The sequence below is a fragment of the Tetrahymena thermophila genome, assembly GCF_000189635.1.
Source record: "Tetrahymena thermophila SB210 genomic scaffold scf_8254187, whole genome shotgun sequence".
In the NCBI taxonomy this organism is placed as follows: domain Eukaryota; phylum Ciliophora; class Oligohymenophorea; order Hymenostomatida; family Tetrahymenidae; genus Tetrahymena; species Tetrahymena thermophila.
In genome coordinates this window covers 61,194-77,918 of record NW_002476086.1, presented here as the reverse complement: position 1 = coordinate 77,918, position 16,725 = coordinate 61,194, and the positions used below count along the sequence as shown (strand labels likewise).

Here is a 16,725-nt window from a genome sequence, read left to right as displayed (position 1 = left end):
TTACTGTATAAAAATAATATTCTTATTTATTTTATTTTTGTGATTCTTAGTAAAAAATTTAAACAAACAAATATTTTTATATAATTTAAGAGATTTTAAACATTTACTAAAAGAGATACCTCAAATTCTTATTAATTTATCATAAATAAATTAAGAAATATGATGGTAAAATATTTATGATAGTGATCTCAAATCACTAAATTTTTGAATGGCATTTGGCAATAGTGAAATTCAGGTTTCAGGGTTAATTTAATTTAGATTTAAAGAAAATCAACCTTTACTTTTGGTTAACTAAATTCATTAGAATTTAATTATTTTTTTTTTAAAAGATTATATATGTTTACACTAGGTTAGAAAGAGAAGATTAAGATTATCAAACATATCAAAAATATAAGATTTGAAATAATTATAACCATAAGTAATAATGATTCTTTGTTTGAATATGTAAAACATAAAAAATTACTTTAATTGTTTTGATGATATAATTTTTTAACAAAATCTATATGTTTGTTTATTGAAATTATCTTATTTCATATAAAATTTGAGAATTTATATCAACATAAATATTATTTTTTTACACAAAAATTAAACAAATTAATAATTTAATAGAGTTAATAGAGATTTTAAAATATAATTTTATAATAAGCGCTCATTTATCTATTGTAGTATTGATATATTTTATTAATGTGGTTTGCTAAGAACAACTTATGTAAGGTATTTAGAGAAGATTCATAGAATACAAGAAGTTATATTCCAATAGATTCTGATTTATACAAAAAAAAGTATGGTAGCAATGAAAATCTAAGTAACATCTAATAAGCCTACTTTATGAGCTCAAATTTAAATCCGAATATTTAATATGAGGAATCTTATAAATAAAAAAAGAACAGATCAACATAGCTCTCATAATCTTTTAAAAGCAAAAATAGTATTACTTAAAAGAGTTTAAGCAACCTCAAAGATCAAAATTACTCAAACATTATCAAAAATCCTGAAGATTTCAATGATAATTGCCAGTAAGCAATAAGCAGCTTTGCAATTACTGATATTAAAAAATAAGGAAAATCTATTAAGACTTCTAGCTAGCTTGATCATAATGAAGAACAAAAAAATACTTTGCATAACTAAAATTCTTCTTTGTTAAAGCTTAGAGATACATCTAAAGACAAGCAAAATAACTTAACTAATTACAATGAATTTTATTTTGCAGCGTAGGGAAGCAAATAGGATCCTTTTGACTCTCTTCTTTAACAAAATTAAGAACAGATAGAACCAAGAAATTAGAGCCATAAGAAACAGTAAAGTTAAAGAAATTTAGAAATAAGTTTAGAACATTTAAGCAAAAAAAAGAGCTTTGATTTTGCTTAAAGAAACGGAAATATATTATCTTCAAGCAGATTAGCTACTGAAGAGAAAACAAATAATAACTCAAATTATTATTAAATTTATAATAATAGTTTAAAAACAGAAATAAGCAGTAGAAAGGAATCCTTAAGCAATTTGTTTTTCAACACCAGTAGAAAGTCTTTGGATAACCTAAATTTTTCGAAATACATAAATTTTATTGAAAATAAAAGAGAAAAAACAATTAAAAATATTATAGAAAAAGAGATAGAGTAAAAAGAAAATGGATTAAACAAGAATTTAATTTAACTTCCATCATTAAAAAAAAGTTAATCAAATTTAAATATTTTATAGCAGCTGTTAACTCCTCGTGCTAACCCTTATCCATCAGCTCGTAACTGTGTTAACGTAGTAAAAAATGAAGAAGGAAATTTTAACTAGACTGAAAAAATAATTTAAAAAGTCCCAAAGCTTAATACGCATAAAGCATGCAATATTTAATTTGAAGAGAATTTAAGTTAGTTTCAATACTTTTAAAAAATTAATGGAAAGGAAGAGAAAATAGAATCCCCTGAAAAGAATAATGATTGTGGGTACCAAGATAGTAAGAGATCTTAAGTATCTTTGGGTGACAAATAGAATGAAAATAAATTGTAATTTATAATACAAAACAATTAAACTCCTCAGATGCACTTACCAAAATTTAATGCAGATCCCCAATAAATTAGTTAAAACTAGCTTCATTCTGAAAGAAAGATGAGTAGGTAAAAATAAATTTTTTTTTAGCTGAAAAACAAATCGAAAATTTTTTGTGTATTAATAAAGCAGGTCAAATTCGAGAAACCAAAATAAGTCTAAAAAATCTTAAGATATTTAGGAACATAAAAAGGAAGTTTAAAAAGAAAAATAGAAACAACATACCTAATACAGAATTGAGCATTTCAGATAGATTATACTAAAAAATGATTATGTAAAAAGAGATGTTTCAGAAATATCTGATTATTTAGAGTATCTTCTATCTTAAACTGATATTAGTAAAAAATAAATTAAAAAATAAATAAACATAATTTTATAAAATACACATGCAATTCAAGATTTATTCTTTTCAGATAACAATTTGGTAATTAATGCTAGTGCTGCATACTATCAATAATTTATAATTTAAGAACTTATTTAAGAAAACTTCCTTTAAAAGTTTTTAAATAAAGAGGATATATTAAAAGAAGTAATATTACCTGATTTATACATATTTAGAGACAAATTAACTCAGTACTGCAGAAATCGCCAATAAAATCATTTAAGAAATATTGAATAAACTATTTTACTAGAGCAAAGTACGATTAATAATATAGAATTAAACAGATTTTATTCTAACCAAAACAATCCTGAAAAAATACTACAAACTAATTTCACCACCTCAAATTAGTAAAATATTATCAACTTAAGCCCAATTTAATATTTTATTTTTTTTACTAACAGATTTCTTAGTGATTTCATTTACCCAAATGAACCCCTATTGGCTATAGACAAAGTAGAAAGGAAATTAGGAAATTTCAATCTTGTTAAGCACTCAGGTAGAATCCATAGTTATTAAATTACAAATGCTTTAAAAGCATTAAAAGAGAAGAAAAAATAAGTAAATAAAATATTCTGAAATTAGATGAGATAAGTTTAAATAATATTTTTTATTAGTTTATCTCTAATTTAAGCTTTAATTCTCTATATAAAAGCAAAAAATCAATCATTTTCTTAAAAATTTATTTATTTAGTTTTAGGTATTATTAATTATCAATCTATTTATATTTTATTGTTTTCTAACTTAAAATTATAATGTTATTTATTCGAAGTATTAATTAATATCAGTAAAATTAAACTTATTTTATTGACTGAAGAAATCTCAAGATTAAAATTTATTACAAAATTCATACCATTTTTGAATATCTTAAATTATAAAATGATCTTATCTTAAATAATACCAATTTCTTAAATTTAAAAAATCAATCTGCAAAATAAAATTAAAGATGAAGCAAAATCATACTGCTATATAATAAAATAAAATACTTTTTTTATCAAAAATAATTAATACTTAATTAATTAAACAAAAAATTTGGTTCTCAAATCATTTAAAAGTGAAAAATTTATGAATCATTATCAATATTTATTAAAATATTGAAGCTTAAAAAAAATTAAATTATCTTTTTAAAAAATAAAATTTTTCATTCTGTTTAATGCTATGATATTTATTATGCAAATAATACACTATCAAATAATATAATAAGGAATAAAATTTCAATAAATTTAAATCTTATTATAACAAACACAAACTTAAAATCTATCTTATAAATTCTACAAACAAATATTTTAAACCAATAGCATTCTTTAAATTTGTAAAATTTTTATGGACTGAATTTTTCACTATATGTTATGGAACTTTTCTTAAATGAAATTTGCAAATGTACCATTTTCTATAACAGCTAAAGCTTAATGACATGAGTCTAATTCAGTATTAATTTAGTCAATTATATCATTGAAGTTGTTTGTAATCTATTAGAAATGTTGTTACTCTGCTTCTAAATCACTTGTGGCTCTTGTTAAGTCTTCTTTTCTTAATGTTAGAAAAGCTTCATTTTGCTATATGGTATTGTTAGTATTATCTGAGTCATTCTTATTAGTAGCAAGAGAGTTTGAAACGTTATAAATATGCTCATTTGTTATTTCTAAATTCTTTTCAAAATCTGATTATTCTCTGTTTTCATTAGAATTTTCACTTACTAGAGAGTTTTAAATACTTATTTTGATTTATTCAAGCATATCTAACACCTTACGAACAGTCTCTTAGTTAGCATATTCCTTTGTAGCTAAATCAACTAGAGCCTTAGCTAAAGAAGAATCTATTTTCTTACTAAGTTGCTTTTCAATTTTTATTAAAGCATTTTTTGATGCTTAAACCTAGATCATAGAAACTGGATCACCATACAAAAGCTAATTTAAAATCTTTTCTGCATCTTCTATTGCTATTACAGCTGAATTGTGATCCTCAACTCTTTCACTCCATTTATTATGAGACTATTTATTTAATTAAATTAAAATTTTAAAAATTCTACATGTATATATGTTTCAAGTATAATAATTTAAATCCACTTTTATATTAAAATTTCAAATATTTATATGAATTGATTTTTATATAAGAAGCAATAGTATTATTTTTATTAAAAGACCTATTTATAATCGTATAATTGCATTCCAAATAAATTTATTATCAATAATTTATTGATGGAGTATTTAATATTTTAATTCAAAAGATAAATCTTATCATCTAACTCAAGCAACTAAATATCCTCATAAAATATTAGTCTATTGAATAGGTCTTTATTATTGAAAATTTTCATTTGAGTTTTTGCTAACTTAATATTTTGAAAGCTATTTAAGAAAACTTTGATTAAACAAAGTGTTAAATGTCGTTTTTGTTTTGTTATCATTTCATTAAAAAAAAATTTATATGTTTTTGAAAATTTTTATAAAAGATACCTCCTCTCTATCACTTGTAATTTTATCAATGTATGATTATGAATCATCTATGTCTTATTCTTAGCTTGCTATTGTAATTTCAAGATCATGCTTCTTTGGATATAAAACATCATTTAATAAAGATGTTGTTGAAGCTATATCACTATTTGCGGAAGAAATTTCAGAATTAAAGCGGCTAACTGCTTCGTTATGAGCTGAGGTTTCTTCATTATAATTGTTTTGATATCTTTAAGATTTATCACTTAGATCTTAAATTAAGTCATTTAATACTTATTCCAAATCATCATAGCTAGAATCAGTCATCATCATATGCAATTCAGCCAAATTTAAAACAAGTTTACTCCATGAATGCTTGGCGTTTCTCAAATTTTCAATAGCCTTTGCTTAAGGAGAGTTTAATTTTGTTTTCATTGTCACTGCCATAGCAGTCCCAATTAAAACTACTAAAAGTATAAAAGCTCTTAGTCTCATTATAATATTTTTCTAGTCTATACAATTTTCGTTTTTGCTATTAATTATTTTACCAACAAAGCAAAGTAATTGTATAAATCCTTTAATCTTTGATTAATTACTAAATTAATGACTAAAAACGATAAAAAAAAATACTTTGTTAAATTTTGATTAAATTCATTTATCTAAATAATTAAATTTACATTTTAATAGCAATTAAGCTTTAAAATATAGAAATACATGAAAAATAATATTTATTCTATTTTGATTCTACTAATTTTAAATTTTAACCAAAAAAAATTTAAAACGGATAAAAATAATTTTTGTGATTCTTTCTTTCATAAAAGGATATTATTTTGTTTATTGTAAAATTGTATTACTTTTATTATAACCTCTGATTAAAGCAGTATGATAATAAATTAAATTATTTATCTAAGCAAAAGATGCTTATTTTGTCTATAATTTAACTTTTATAAAAATATTTTTTCAGGAAATTCAATATTTTTTATGTATTTTTCAAGATGATTTAAAATTAAAAAAAATATGATTTCTTAAGATTTAAATCATCAATATATGTATATTTATTTACATGTTTACAGCTTGAATTAAAGTAAAAATAATTTGAAAATTTTTCAAAATATAAACAAATTAAAGTTTTTTTTATTTTCTTTGTGAGAAAATAAAATAATTTCTATTCCTTTTTATTTAGATCCTTTTATTTATCTTAACCAAAAATCTTGTCCTAAAGTTGATTAAAATGATAAAAGAAACCAAATTTATAAATTTTTATTGTGTATAAAGTTGAATAATATCTTGAAAAATTTAAAAACAAGATTTTTCTAAATTTTTAAAGAAATATATATTTTATGTGTAACATTTCCAAATTATTATGTATAATGTTAATCCTTAATTTTTTTATATTAAAATAGACAATATTTCAACTTTATCAAATTTATAAGCCTTTTTATTAGCTTAACTGTCTAAAATTTTATGAGTAGTATTTCGATCAATATTAAGTTTTCATGAATAAATAATTTTTCTCCCTATTTACTTGATTAAATATGTAAGATTTTTTATTTATTTATACCTGAGATTTTTATGAGTATCCTATCTATATTAAAATGTATGCATAAAGTAATAGTTTTTCGAGATTAAATAATTTTATCTCCTAAATAATTTGATTTTTTCTATTTACTTCAAATTATTTAAAACTTTTAGTAATATGCTTTTTGATTTGAAATCTAAATTCTTGAATTTAGTACATAAAACCAAAGTAAACTTACTTACAATGTAAATTATAAGGTTGTTACAAATTGATTCACCATAATTTATTTGAATAAATATGTTTACATTTTTTTGTATTAAAGTAATTACTTTGTATAAGCATTTGACCAGAAAAAAAGATTACTACCCAATCTAAAAAAAAAATTTGATCAAATATCAATCACAAAATTAATATCCATCCCTTGTGATTTCTACATGTAAAATTATTAAACAAATATTTTCAATTTATTAATTAAATAATTAAAGAATATACCTTTAAATATTATCTCACTCTATACCAAATATACTAATTAATAATTATCTTAAATAAAATAAAGTATACTTCATTCAATATTACTAAAAAATGTATAATCCCCTTGCTCCTAACTAAAATGGTAATGACTCCTACTAATTCTTAATGATGAGTGGGTTCCAAAAATTCTAAAACCTTCCTGGTGTTTTCCTTAAAGAAGACTTACAACCTCTTGAAGTCATTTGTGGTATTAACATGCCCTGTGTAATATTTTTAACTAGCTATTTTAGCTAAATATAGTTCTCATATTAGAATTTTTTATTAAATGTATATTCTAAAAAATAGAATTTTTAAGTTTTCCCAGCTGATGTATATGGCAATCAAGCAGGTGAAATTCCCTTATTCTAAAGTAAAGAACATTCTGAGTGTTGTTAAAGAGTTTGCTTGCCGTAAAAATTAGTTTGATTAATATTTTATTCAATAAACACTTAATAATCAAGAAACTATTCATCCAAATAGGATATTAATTTTTTACATTAAAAAATAGAGCTAGTTGCAGATCATATGATATTCAAGTTAATAGCTATAATAGTGGTCCATTCCTATAAATGCATAGAAGCTTCAGATGTACTTGCCTTTGTTGTAATAGGTAAAAGCACATTTAAATAATTTTTAATAATTAATGATGGCTTTTATTAGTAAATAGATTTATAATAATTATATATAATAAATATAAAAAGACCTGAAGTTGAAGTAAATGTTGTTGACAACGGTTAAAATTTATATGCAGGTAAAGTTGTAAATCCTTTTTACTGTTGTGATTTAGGTGTTCACGTTTATGACAGAGCTCATAACCTGAAATTTATTGTTGAAGGCTCATGCTGTTAATGTGGTGTTTTATGTCGTCCATGGCCTTGTGAATCATGCCAAACTGTTTACTTTGATGTTAAAAGTCCTGATGGCACTGTCTTATCAAATCTCATCAAGGTAAATTTAATATTTTTTTGCCTAAAATTATACAAAAAAAAATACCTGCTAAAATTAAATTTGTTAGAGTAGATAATATGTGTGTGTTTAAAATTAAGAGATATCTTTTTATCTCTCAACAAAAAACAAAATAAGCTATTAAATATCTTTGTTATTCAAAAAAATTTAAGGTTAAGATACTTAATTTAATATTTTTAATTAATATAGAGAAGTCCAGGATGCCTTAAAGCTTGCATTACTAATTTAGATAACTTCTCAGTTGTCTTCCCACCTAATGCCTCAGTGGAAGACAAAGCTTTACTTACTGCTACAGCTCTTTTAATAAACTACTCTTATTTCGAAGAAACTCCTTAACAAAAAAATTAATAAAATGGTTATTGATATAAATAAATTAATATTTATTCTATAAAAATTTAACATTATTTTATCTATCTATCTGTTATATATTGAGTTTATTAGTTTTAATTATTATTCCATTTTTAATATAATCTTCATTACTACAATTTTAAAAATTAAAATCATTAAATTTTCTAATGAATGAAAGTAAATTAGATTGCTCAATAATTAATCGCCTTTATTAACTCTCTCTCTCATTCAACATAAAGTGAAGAATAATTAAAGGATAATTGACATGTAAGTCAGTTTGTCCGAGTGGTTAAGGAGGTGGACTTGAAATCCATTGGGTTTACCCGCGCAGGTTCGAATCCTGCAGCTGACGAATTTTTTATCATTTTTATATTTGGGATGATAGATAACTTTTAAAAAATAAAAAAAATAGTAATTTTATAAATATAACAAATAATTTAAATTTGATTAAAATAAATCAAAATATATTAATTTAAAATTTAAATATATTCTAGTAATAAAATAATTGATTGAATCAATTCTTAATCTTAGTTATTCAATTCAAATATAAATATATTAATTTTGTAAAAATAATTATTTTTATTTGTAAAATTAGAATGGTTTTTTACAAAAGAAATTTTATTTAAATATGGATTTTAAAAATAATGGTCTTTCTATCAGTTGAGTCAGTTTGTCCGAGTGGTTAAGGAGGTGGACTTGAAATCCATTGGGTTTACCCGCGCAGGTTCGAATCCTGCAGCTGACGAATTTTTTAACTTTTTTATATTAGGAATGATAACTTTAAAAAAAAACAAAAAATAGTATTGATACAATAAATAGTTTTAATCTCATTTTATATGAATCATTACTTATACCTATAATGTTTTCTATTTTTATATAATTGACGAAAATGTTAATTTTTTTACATTCACCAATTTCATTTATTTCAAAATTTGATTAAGGTTTTTTAAATAATATTATTTAAATAAGGATTATAAAAATAGTACTATTTCTATCAGTTGAGTCAGTTTGTCCGAGTGGTTAAGGAGGTGGACTTGAAATCCATTGGGTTTACCCGCGCAGGTTCGAATCCTGCAGCTGACGAATTTTTTATCATTTTTATCGTAGATGATAACTTTAAAAATAAGGTGTAATTAATATGAAATAATTAGCAAATAGTTTTAATATGATATAATTTATATATAAAATTTTTTTAAAACTTTATATTTACTTTTAACCATGTAATTAATAAGCAGAAAAATAATTTCTTTAAAATTAATAATCAATCATTTTTAGGTAAATAAATATAGTTTAAATACGGATTATAAAAATAAAACTCTTTCTATCAGTTGAGTCAGTTTGTCCGAGTGGTTAAGGAGGTGGACTTGAAATCCATTGGGTTTACCCGCGCAGGTTCGAATCCTGCAGCTGACGAATTTTTTTATCATATTAAAAAAAAATACTGCTCAAAAATTTAATCTAACATTTTTTGTAAAATCTAATTTATTAAAATTGAAAAAAGAAATGCAATTCTTTTCATTTTAAAAATATTTTTATTATTTTTTCTTCATATTTTTATTATTTTTAAGGAATAATGATTTAATCATTCATAAATATTTTAAATATCAAGAATTATTTTTTTTATATTTAGAGAAATTTGTTTGAATTGAATTACAAATTAAGAGTAGAATATTGTGTTAAAGACAGAAAGATACACACAAATACGGTTAGGAAATAATACTTTTGAAAAAAGATAGACTCTCATTCAATTATCATATCATTTATTTGCTGGAGTTAATTATATTTGTTTAATGTTTGCTATGGTGTTTAATAAAGCTATCAACAAACAAATGATAAGGTAAATTATAAATTAATTATTGAAGAAATATTCATTCCTTTATTGGCTCAGTTTATTACATTTCAGTTAAGAAGAGGATGATTAAGACCTTTAGCATCCCAGACACCCTATCTTTCGAAATAAAAGAATTCACCAGTAGATCTATCTTTAAAAATTAACTAATTATCAACACCGTGACCACCAATAGCCCATAAGTAATTTTCTAAAATTTAATAATATTAAAAAAAAATGTTTTTCAAGTAAAATTAAAAAATTCGTTCATATTCTATTTCTAAAATATTAAATAATACCTTATTCTTTAACTTAATCAAAAGGAACGTATTCAAGGTCTTGAATTCTATGAAGCTTAGTATAAAGAATACCGAAGGCACCAATTCTTTAGACACTGATCATTTCAAGGTGAGGGAGGACATCCATTCTGACAACAAATCTTCTGGACATTTCATAGATTTTAGCCTATAGAAATAAAATAGATTTAATAATTATCTTATTACATACAATATTCCATGCATATTATATAATATTTCTTTATAAGCTGAATTTAAAATTTCATATCAAAAATATTCTTTTGCTCTTAAATAAATATCGTATCTTTTTTCTTAACTTAACAATAAAATCAATCTATTTTTAAATCTAAATGCTATTATATAACTAACAAATCCATGAGGCTATTTATCAAAAATAGATTGTGTATTTTTCTAGCTAACTTATTCAAAAACAGATACAATAAGCAAATTGAATTACATTTTCGTTTATTTATTTTCTGAATATTCAATCTCAAATAAATTTTTTATTCTTAAGTATCATAATTGCAAAATTCTAAAACTTTTACTAATTTTAAGCTATTCTTAAACAAATTAACTGATCATTAATTTTAATTACATTGAACATGAAATAGTAGGAAGGGATTGCAACAAAAGCAGCAAATAAAGGATAAGTAAAGGTGAGAAGAGCACCTGGTAAAACGATTGATTCGAGAGATCTGTATTTACGAATAACGTTGCCAAGTTCTCTGGAGTGATAAACAAAAAAGCTATTTTCATGGACTCTAGGAGGAGCAACAAAATCAGAAGTGCTTACTGCACTGTTTGTATCTAAATTTCTTGCGATAAAGTCTAAGAAGAAGCGGGTCTTGAAGCTAATTTTACAAAAAATATTTTTTTCTTGTAATTATATTTTATGAATAATATTGATCAAATATTGAATGCAAGATTTTTCATTTAAAAAATGAAGTAAATCATAGAAAATTAAAATAGCTGAATAAAACTATCATCATAATTAACATGAATTTCATTTTTTAAAAGCTTAATATTTGATATAACTAGTAATTAGCTTTGCTATCTTGCTTCGAAATATCTAAGAGATTCAAATATATGCTATTTTAACTAAATTAATTACACAGGAACACTAGATAAGATGTTAGTGAGTTAAAAAAGACTTTCTTCTTTGGGAGGCTTAACGTGCATAGCTCTTTAATAATCATAATCATCATCAGTAATTTCATTACTGAATTTATGTCTAATATCACCACCGCCAAATCCAGCTCTAGGAATATAATATAAACTTCTCTTGAACAATCTACGAGCAATCATTTTGCTAATATGAATCTATCTATTTATATACTTCTCTTTCTTTATTTGTTTCTCTTTTTATTGAAACTAAAATCAATATATATTAATTTATTTACTTTATTTATTAGATAAAATGAAAGCATTTAATTAAATAGATTTATAGATTGCTTTCTTAATTTATTATTCCTTTATTTCTTCTGGCTTATTCCTGACTATCTGCATGCATAAATATAAGATTTTCATATAAACTATTCTTATTAATTTTATTATGTACAAAATTTTTTGCATGATATTATCAATCATTTTTTGTTAAATTGTTAGATTTCTCAAAGCTATCTTATATAAAATCATAGATATTTGTTAAAATTTACAAAATACTATTTTGTAAATAAATGATTATTATGATATTAAATAATAATATCTTTTAATAACTAGTTTTATTAGATAATTATATAAAATTAAATTTTAAATTATTTTAATTCTAATTAAATATTTGAAATAATTATTGTTTATTTATTATTCTTTTTTTAACTTAATCTTAATTAATTTAATAAACTTTTCAAAAAAAAAAATATATCTTTTAAATTGATAAATTAGAATTTAAATTTTAATTAAAACTTCTAATTTTAAATAAAATATTTCTTAGTTTGTAAAATCAAAAATACATTTTTCCATTTTATTTATAAATTACACTCAAAAAATTAATAATTCTAAACAAAAATAATAATTTTAAAATTTTTAGAAAATAATTTAGAAAAAAATGAATTAATGCTGTTAATAAACAACTAATGATAATTAAAGAATTTTAATTTTACTTACAAAATTTATAAAAAGTGATTAAATATAATATCTACAATCAAGTTATTTTAATTATTATTAACTATATTTTATAATAAAATTTAGATTAATTTATTGAGTTTTTACTTATTTTATATAAATTAAAAATTTTTAATTCAACAGAATTGTTTTATAAGAAAAATGAAAGATTCTATCAAATATGCTAGGAGTTGTTTTAGTTTTAATTTTATGTATTTTATAGAGAGGAGGATTACTTCATTTGATAATTTGATCCGTTGCTATTGTAATTTTAGAAATAATAATGATGCTAATGAATTGCAGAATGGTTTTGTGATTCACTTTCATAGCTAAGCATTTCCTCTTCATCAATCCTACTTAATAAACCAGCAATTTAATTGTCTAATAGTTCTTTGAACTTTTGTTTTGTCACGGTGTCCAAATCTATTTAATTAATCAACTAATTAATTATATTTTTTAATATTAATATTTACTATGAACTAATGCAAACTTGTTAGCTAAATCCTCTGATTTGTCTCCTTCATAAACCACAATTCTTTCAATTCTACCAAGACCAAGGTTAACATCAACAAAAAGTAGAGGAACTTTTTCTTCTGATTTAACATCTAAATTAAAATTAAAATTTTTAGTAATTATTTTTAAATAAAAAAATAAAAAATTAATAAACTGTAATATTTAAAATTTATTACGTAATGACAAACTTGAAGTAGCACTTTTGTTGGGTGTTTATGAAAAAGATTAATCTGGAATTAATTAATTTTAATTTTAGTTACCAGTACTATTAACTCTATCATGATATGTTTAGTTTACAGAAGATGGATCTTAGGAAATTGAATTGTTTGACTATTAGCTTGTTGTTTATGATGGATTTTTTATTTTTTATTGAGATTATTACTAAGACTAGCTTTATACATATAGTTCTTAAATATTCATAGCCTAACTAGATTAAGGCTGTTACGAATCAGCTATCTATTTTTATTAGAACATATTTTAATTGTTAAAGTTATTAACTGGAGAAAGTTATGTCTATTAATAATAATTTCTATTATTTGATTAGCTCTCACTACTGCTATAAGAAGAATACTGATTATTTTTTTAAGAGTTGTTTGAGCTTTCTGAAGAATTAAATTACTGAATTTATTGCAATTACTATTATTACTATATATATTGTTATTTTTATTGTTGCTATTACTGTTATTGAATTTAATTTTGGAATAATTATTATTATTTGCTTTCTTGTAGCTCTGGCTATTCATATATTTGCTATTATAAGTTTTGTGTTTGATTTAGTTATTGTTATTGTTATTAATTTTAAAATTAAAATTGCTAATGCTACGTTTACTGCAATTACTACTATTACTATTGTTGATATTATTCCATTTACATATTAACCCTCAAATTTTGATCTGATTTGTTATTCATTTTTTTGTCTTAGAAGAAGTTGTTCTGCGCTCTTTAATTAAAACTGCTGTTATTGCTATAGTTTAGATTATTATCATTATTTTGCTTATGTAAGTTATTACTACTATTACTATGTTTAATTTAATCATAGTTAACTACTTATGTATTGCTCTAGTCAAATTAAAATTATCCACTTAAATTATTTAAATTTTTCATGATGTTTCTATTTGAAGTAGAAGAAGGGATTGGAGGTTTGTTATTAGTTTAACTTGTCAAATTTGATGGTGATCTTAGATGAGTCAAGTTACTCACGCTATTTTTATTTGACATTTTAGAATGCTTAGTACTCTCTGGCTTAAAATCACTTATACCACCTAAAGAATGTCTTGTGTGGCCTTTTTTCTTTGCTATGGTAATTTATTCTTTTTCTTTATATGCATTCCTTAACCTATCAATAGTCTTATCAATATTTTTAGCATAAAGCTGCTCTTGCTTATACACTCTCTTTTTTTTCTTAGTATTTTAAATAAAGTTTTAGATATTTAAAAAATAAAAATTAAACTTACTGTTATTTCTGGATGGAAAGTGCACTCATCACAAACTTTTTCATATTCTATCTCTTCTCTTGTTTTATCTCTTCTGTGTTATTTAGGATTAGGCATTTGGTAGAGTTCTTCTGTTTTTTTTACACCTCTATCACTTGATTAGACAGTAGTTAGACGAGGTCTTGAATTAATTTAGTTATCAGTCCCTAATACTGCTGAAGCTAGGTCATATATATTTGTATTTTAATTGTTTCCCTTTTCTGGTTATCCAATATCAGGTAAAGTATTCATTTTAAACGTGTTAATTTAAGGATAGAAACTGCACTCTTGAAGCTATTGCTAATCCAAGACTTCCTTCTTCTTTTTTATATTGAGATCATTTGCCATTTTTTGTAACACCAAAAGCTATTAATGACAAATTTTACCATCTTCTGGTATTTTCATTTTAATTTGCTAAGTCTCTAAGAGATGGGCTGCTTCAGTTAGAACTTTCTCTCTTTACCTATTAGCTAATTAAATACTGTTTGTAGTAAGTTATGGCTAGAAAGAATACTCCCAATCGTATTTATTGTTTTTTAATTCTTCATAAGCAAGTCTGTTACGGTAAAGAACTTCAAATGCTTAGTGAATTACTCTTTTATCATCCAAACCCAGAATCCATAAATTTGTATCTTCTTCGAAGTATCCTAGCTGAATGTTGTATATTGATTTGCTAATTTCATGATTAAAAATATTTGAATGTGTCTGAACACTGATACCATTCTTTTTGTCAGATCCAAAGTTAGTATTCAATTTTTATTACTCATTTTCTGCTTCAGGCATTTCTTATATTCTAAATTATTCAATTGTATTTCCTACTTAAGGTAATTTTTAGCTAGAAAGAGAGTGTTTTGCTCCACCACCAATAACTTAGAAACTTATGTTAGTATGGCTGTTTGAGTCTTTGTTAACATCTAACGAAGTTTTTGTTTTAATTACAGAATTACAAGATTAAATAGTAGGATGAAGATTATTTGTATTTTAATTAAAGAGATTTTAGAAGGTAGCGAAAAAAGGATTACTCAAATTAGGATTATTGGATTTCGAATTGCTACTGCTCACATCATAGCACCCACTATTTATTTATTATGCTGCAGTTATTAACTTGTGAGGTGTAGGACTCTATGGATTATAATGATCATCTCCATTCATCCTATTCGCACCATTAGGTTCTGTTTAAATTCTTTAAGATGGATTATTGAGAATATTACTGCCATTAAATAGTTAGCTTGCTAGGCCAGAGAAGTTGCCCTAATAATTTTAATTATTTTCAATCATTTATTGTAAATTATTCTTCATTATCAACTCAATTTCTTTATCATTAACTTTCCTATTTAACCCTAATCCTAAAACGCATAGTAAAAATATGACCAAATTCTCTTTCTTGATTTTCCCAAATCTTTCCCCTCCAATCAAAGACCAAAGGAGATAAACTAAGCGCTTTTCGTTTTCAATTACAGGGCCATCTTATTCGTAATAGTATTTTATAAATCTTAGCTTGATTAAAAGCTCAAAAACATTATTTAAATCGAAGCTATCTTTATCTTAAAGATTTAATTGCTAACAAACTTAATAGAACTCTTTGGTAAATTTATGTACCAAAATAATCTCACTCATTGAAGAAATCTTACCGGAATTGCAAGAATTAGAGCGTTTCTTGGATTCTTTTCTTTATTTTTCTAGACGTCGCTTAGCATCTTTGTATAAAATTACCTCCACTTTCTCGTTTCGGACAAGACTTTTTGATTTTTGGTGAATTGCTGGTTTGAAGGTATTTTCTTTTGACTCTCTTTCTCTTATTTAATTTCGAATCTGCTCATAATTATCCTTGCTTTTATAATATTTCTCCTAAGGATTAGCAATATTTGTAATAAAAGACATAATTCCTCTGTAAAGACTCCCACTTTAGTTACTATGATCAATGTTTTCCTTTCCAGCTCCATCCTTTTTATGCAAGTAATATAATCTGGCATAAGCAGGTATTTCACTTAATCTGTTTTACTCCATAATCTGCTTAGACCTTTATAATATCTATGGCCTATCTTTAACTTCAGCCATTCGCTATTCTTCCACAAGGTCTTTAAGCTATTATTTGCTGTTTTTCATTTTAATTAATTAAAAAACAATAAATTTATATTTCTATTTATCTATCCGTATTTTCAAAGTAAAGGTTGTAAATCTTTTTTAGTTCGTTAATAATTCAAATAGCAGAATTTAAAATTTTATATGAAAAATTAGCTTTAATTATTGATATATTTTGTATCACATAGAAAGGTATTAGTAATAATTGTATGTAATTCCATAAAAATTATCAACTAAATCCTT

General features: G+C 23.2%; 6 protein-coding genes across 6 annotated transcripts; 2 read left to right on the top strand and 4 right to left on the bottom strand. All coding sequences in view use genetic code 6, as the record gives it.

Annotated features, from left to right (window-relative positions):
- Positions 1 to 684: 684 nt before the first annotated feature.
- TTHERM_00697280 (hypothetical protein) lies at positions 685 to 2,998 on the top strand (the record flags this gene model as incomplete). The annotated part of the gene is made up of 3 exons (XM_001025639.2): positions 685 to 2,108; positions 2,170 to 2,769; positions 2,824 to 2,998. The coding sequence occupies 3 exons, from the start codon at positions 685 to 687 to the stop codon at positions 2,996 to 2,998; spliced, it is 2,199 nt and encodes a 732-aa protein (XP_001025639.2).
- A 758-nt stretch (positions 2,999 to 3,756) lies between these two features.
- On the bottom strand, positions 3,757 to 5,343 carry TTHERM_00697290 (trichocyst matrix protein T1-B, putative; the record flags this gene model as incomplete). The annotated part of the gene is made up of 2 exons (XM_001025640.3): positions 3,757 to 4,410; positions 4,873 to 5,343. 2 exons carry the CDS (start codon positions 5,341 to 5,343, stop codon positions 3,757 to 3,759), a joined length of 1,125 nt encoding a protein of 374 aa, XP_001025640.2.
- Positions 5,344 to 6,877: 1,534 nt separating this feature from the next.
- Positions 6,878 to 8,206, top strand: TTHERM_00697300 (scramblase; the record flags this gene model as incomplete). Its single annotated transcript, XM_001025641.3, has 5 exons — positions 6,878 to 7,102; positions 7,184 to 7,287; positions 7,386 to 7,487; positions 7,579 to 7,825; positions 8,033 to 8,206. Exons 1-5 carry the CDS (start codon positions 6,950 to 6,952, stop codon positions 8,204 to 8,206), a joined length of 780 nt encoding a protein of 259 aa, XP_001025641.1. The 5' UTR covers positions 6,878 to 6,949.
- Positions 8,207 to 8,856: 650 nt separating this feature from the next.
- Positions 8,857 to 9,411, bottom strand: TTHERM_000697299 (hypothetical protein; the record flags this gene model as incomplete). Its single annotated transcript, XM_012800467.1, has 4 exons — positions 8,857 to 8,946; positions 9,046 to 9,057; positions 9,178 to 9,305; positions 9,402 to 9,411. 4 exons carry the CDS (start codon positions 9,409 to 9,411, stop codon positions 8,857 to 8,859), a joined length of 240 nt encoding a protein of 79 aa, XP_012655921.1.
- A 679-nt stretch (positions 9,412 to 10,090) lies between these two features.
- On the bottom strand, positions 10,091 to 11,620 carry TTHERM_00697370 (transmembrane protein, putative; the record flags this gene model as incomplete). The annotated part of the gene is made up of 4 exons (XM_001025644.3): positions 10,091 to 10,230; positions 10,319 to 10,484; positions 10,911 to 11,166; positions 11,427 to 11,620. The coding sequence occupies 4 exons, from the start codon at positions 11,618 to 11,620 to the stop codon at positions 10,091 to 10,093; spliced, it is 756 nt and encodes a 251-aa protein (XP_001025644.1).
- Positions 11,621 to 12,590: 970 nt separating this feature from the next.
- On the bottom strand, positions 12,591 to 16,611 carry TTHERM_00697380 (hypothetical protein; the record flags this gene model as incomplete). The annotated part of the gene is made up of 4 exons (XM_001025645.3): positions 14,383 to 16,611; positions 13,105 to 14,329; positions 12,889 to 13,020; positions 12,591 to 12,838 (listed from the first exon to the last, which is right to left on the bottom strand). The coding sequence occupies exons 1-4, from the start codon at positions 16,504 to 16,506 to the stop codon at positions 12,591 to 12,593; spliced, it is 3,729 nt and encodes a 1,242-aa protein (XP_001025645.2). The 5' UTR covers positions 16,507 to 16,611.
- Between the last annotated feature and the right edge of the window lie 114 nt (positions 16,612 to 16,725).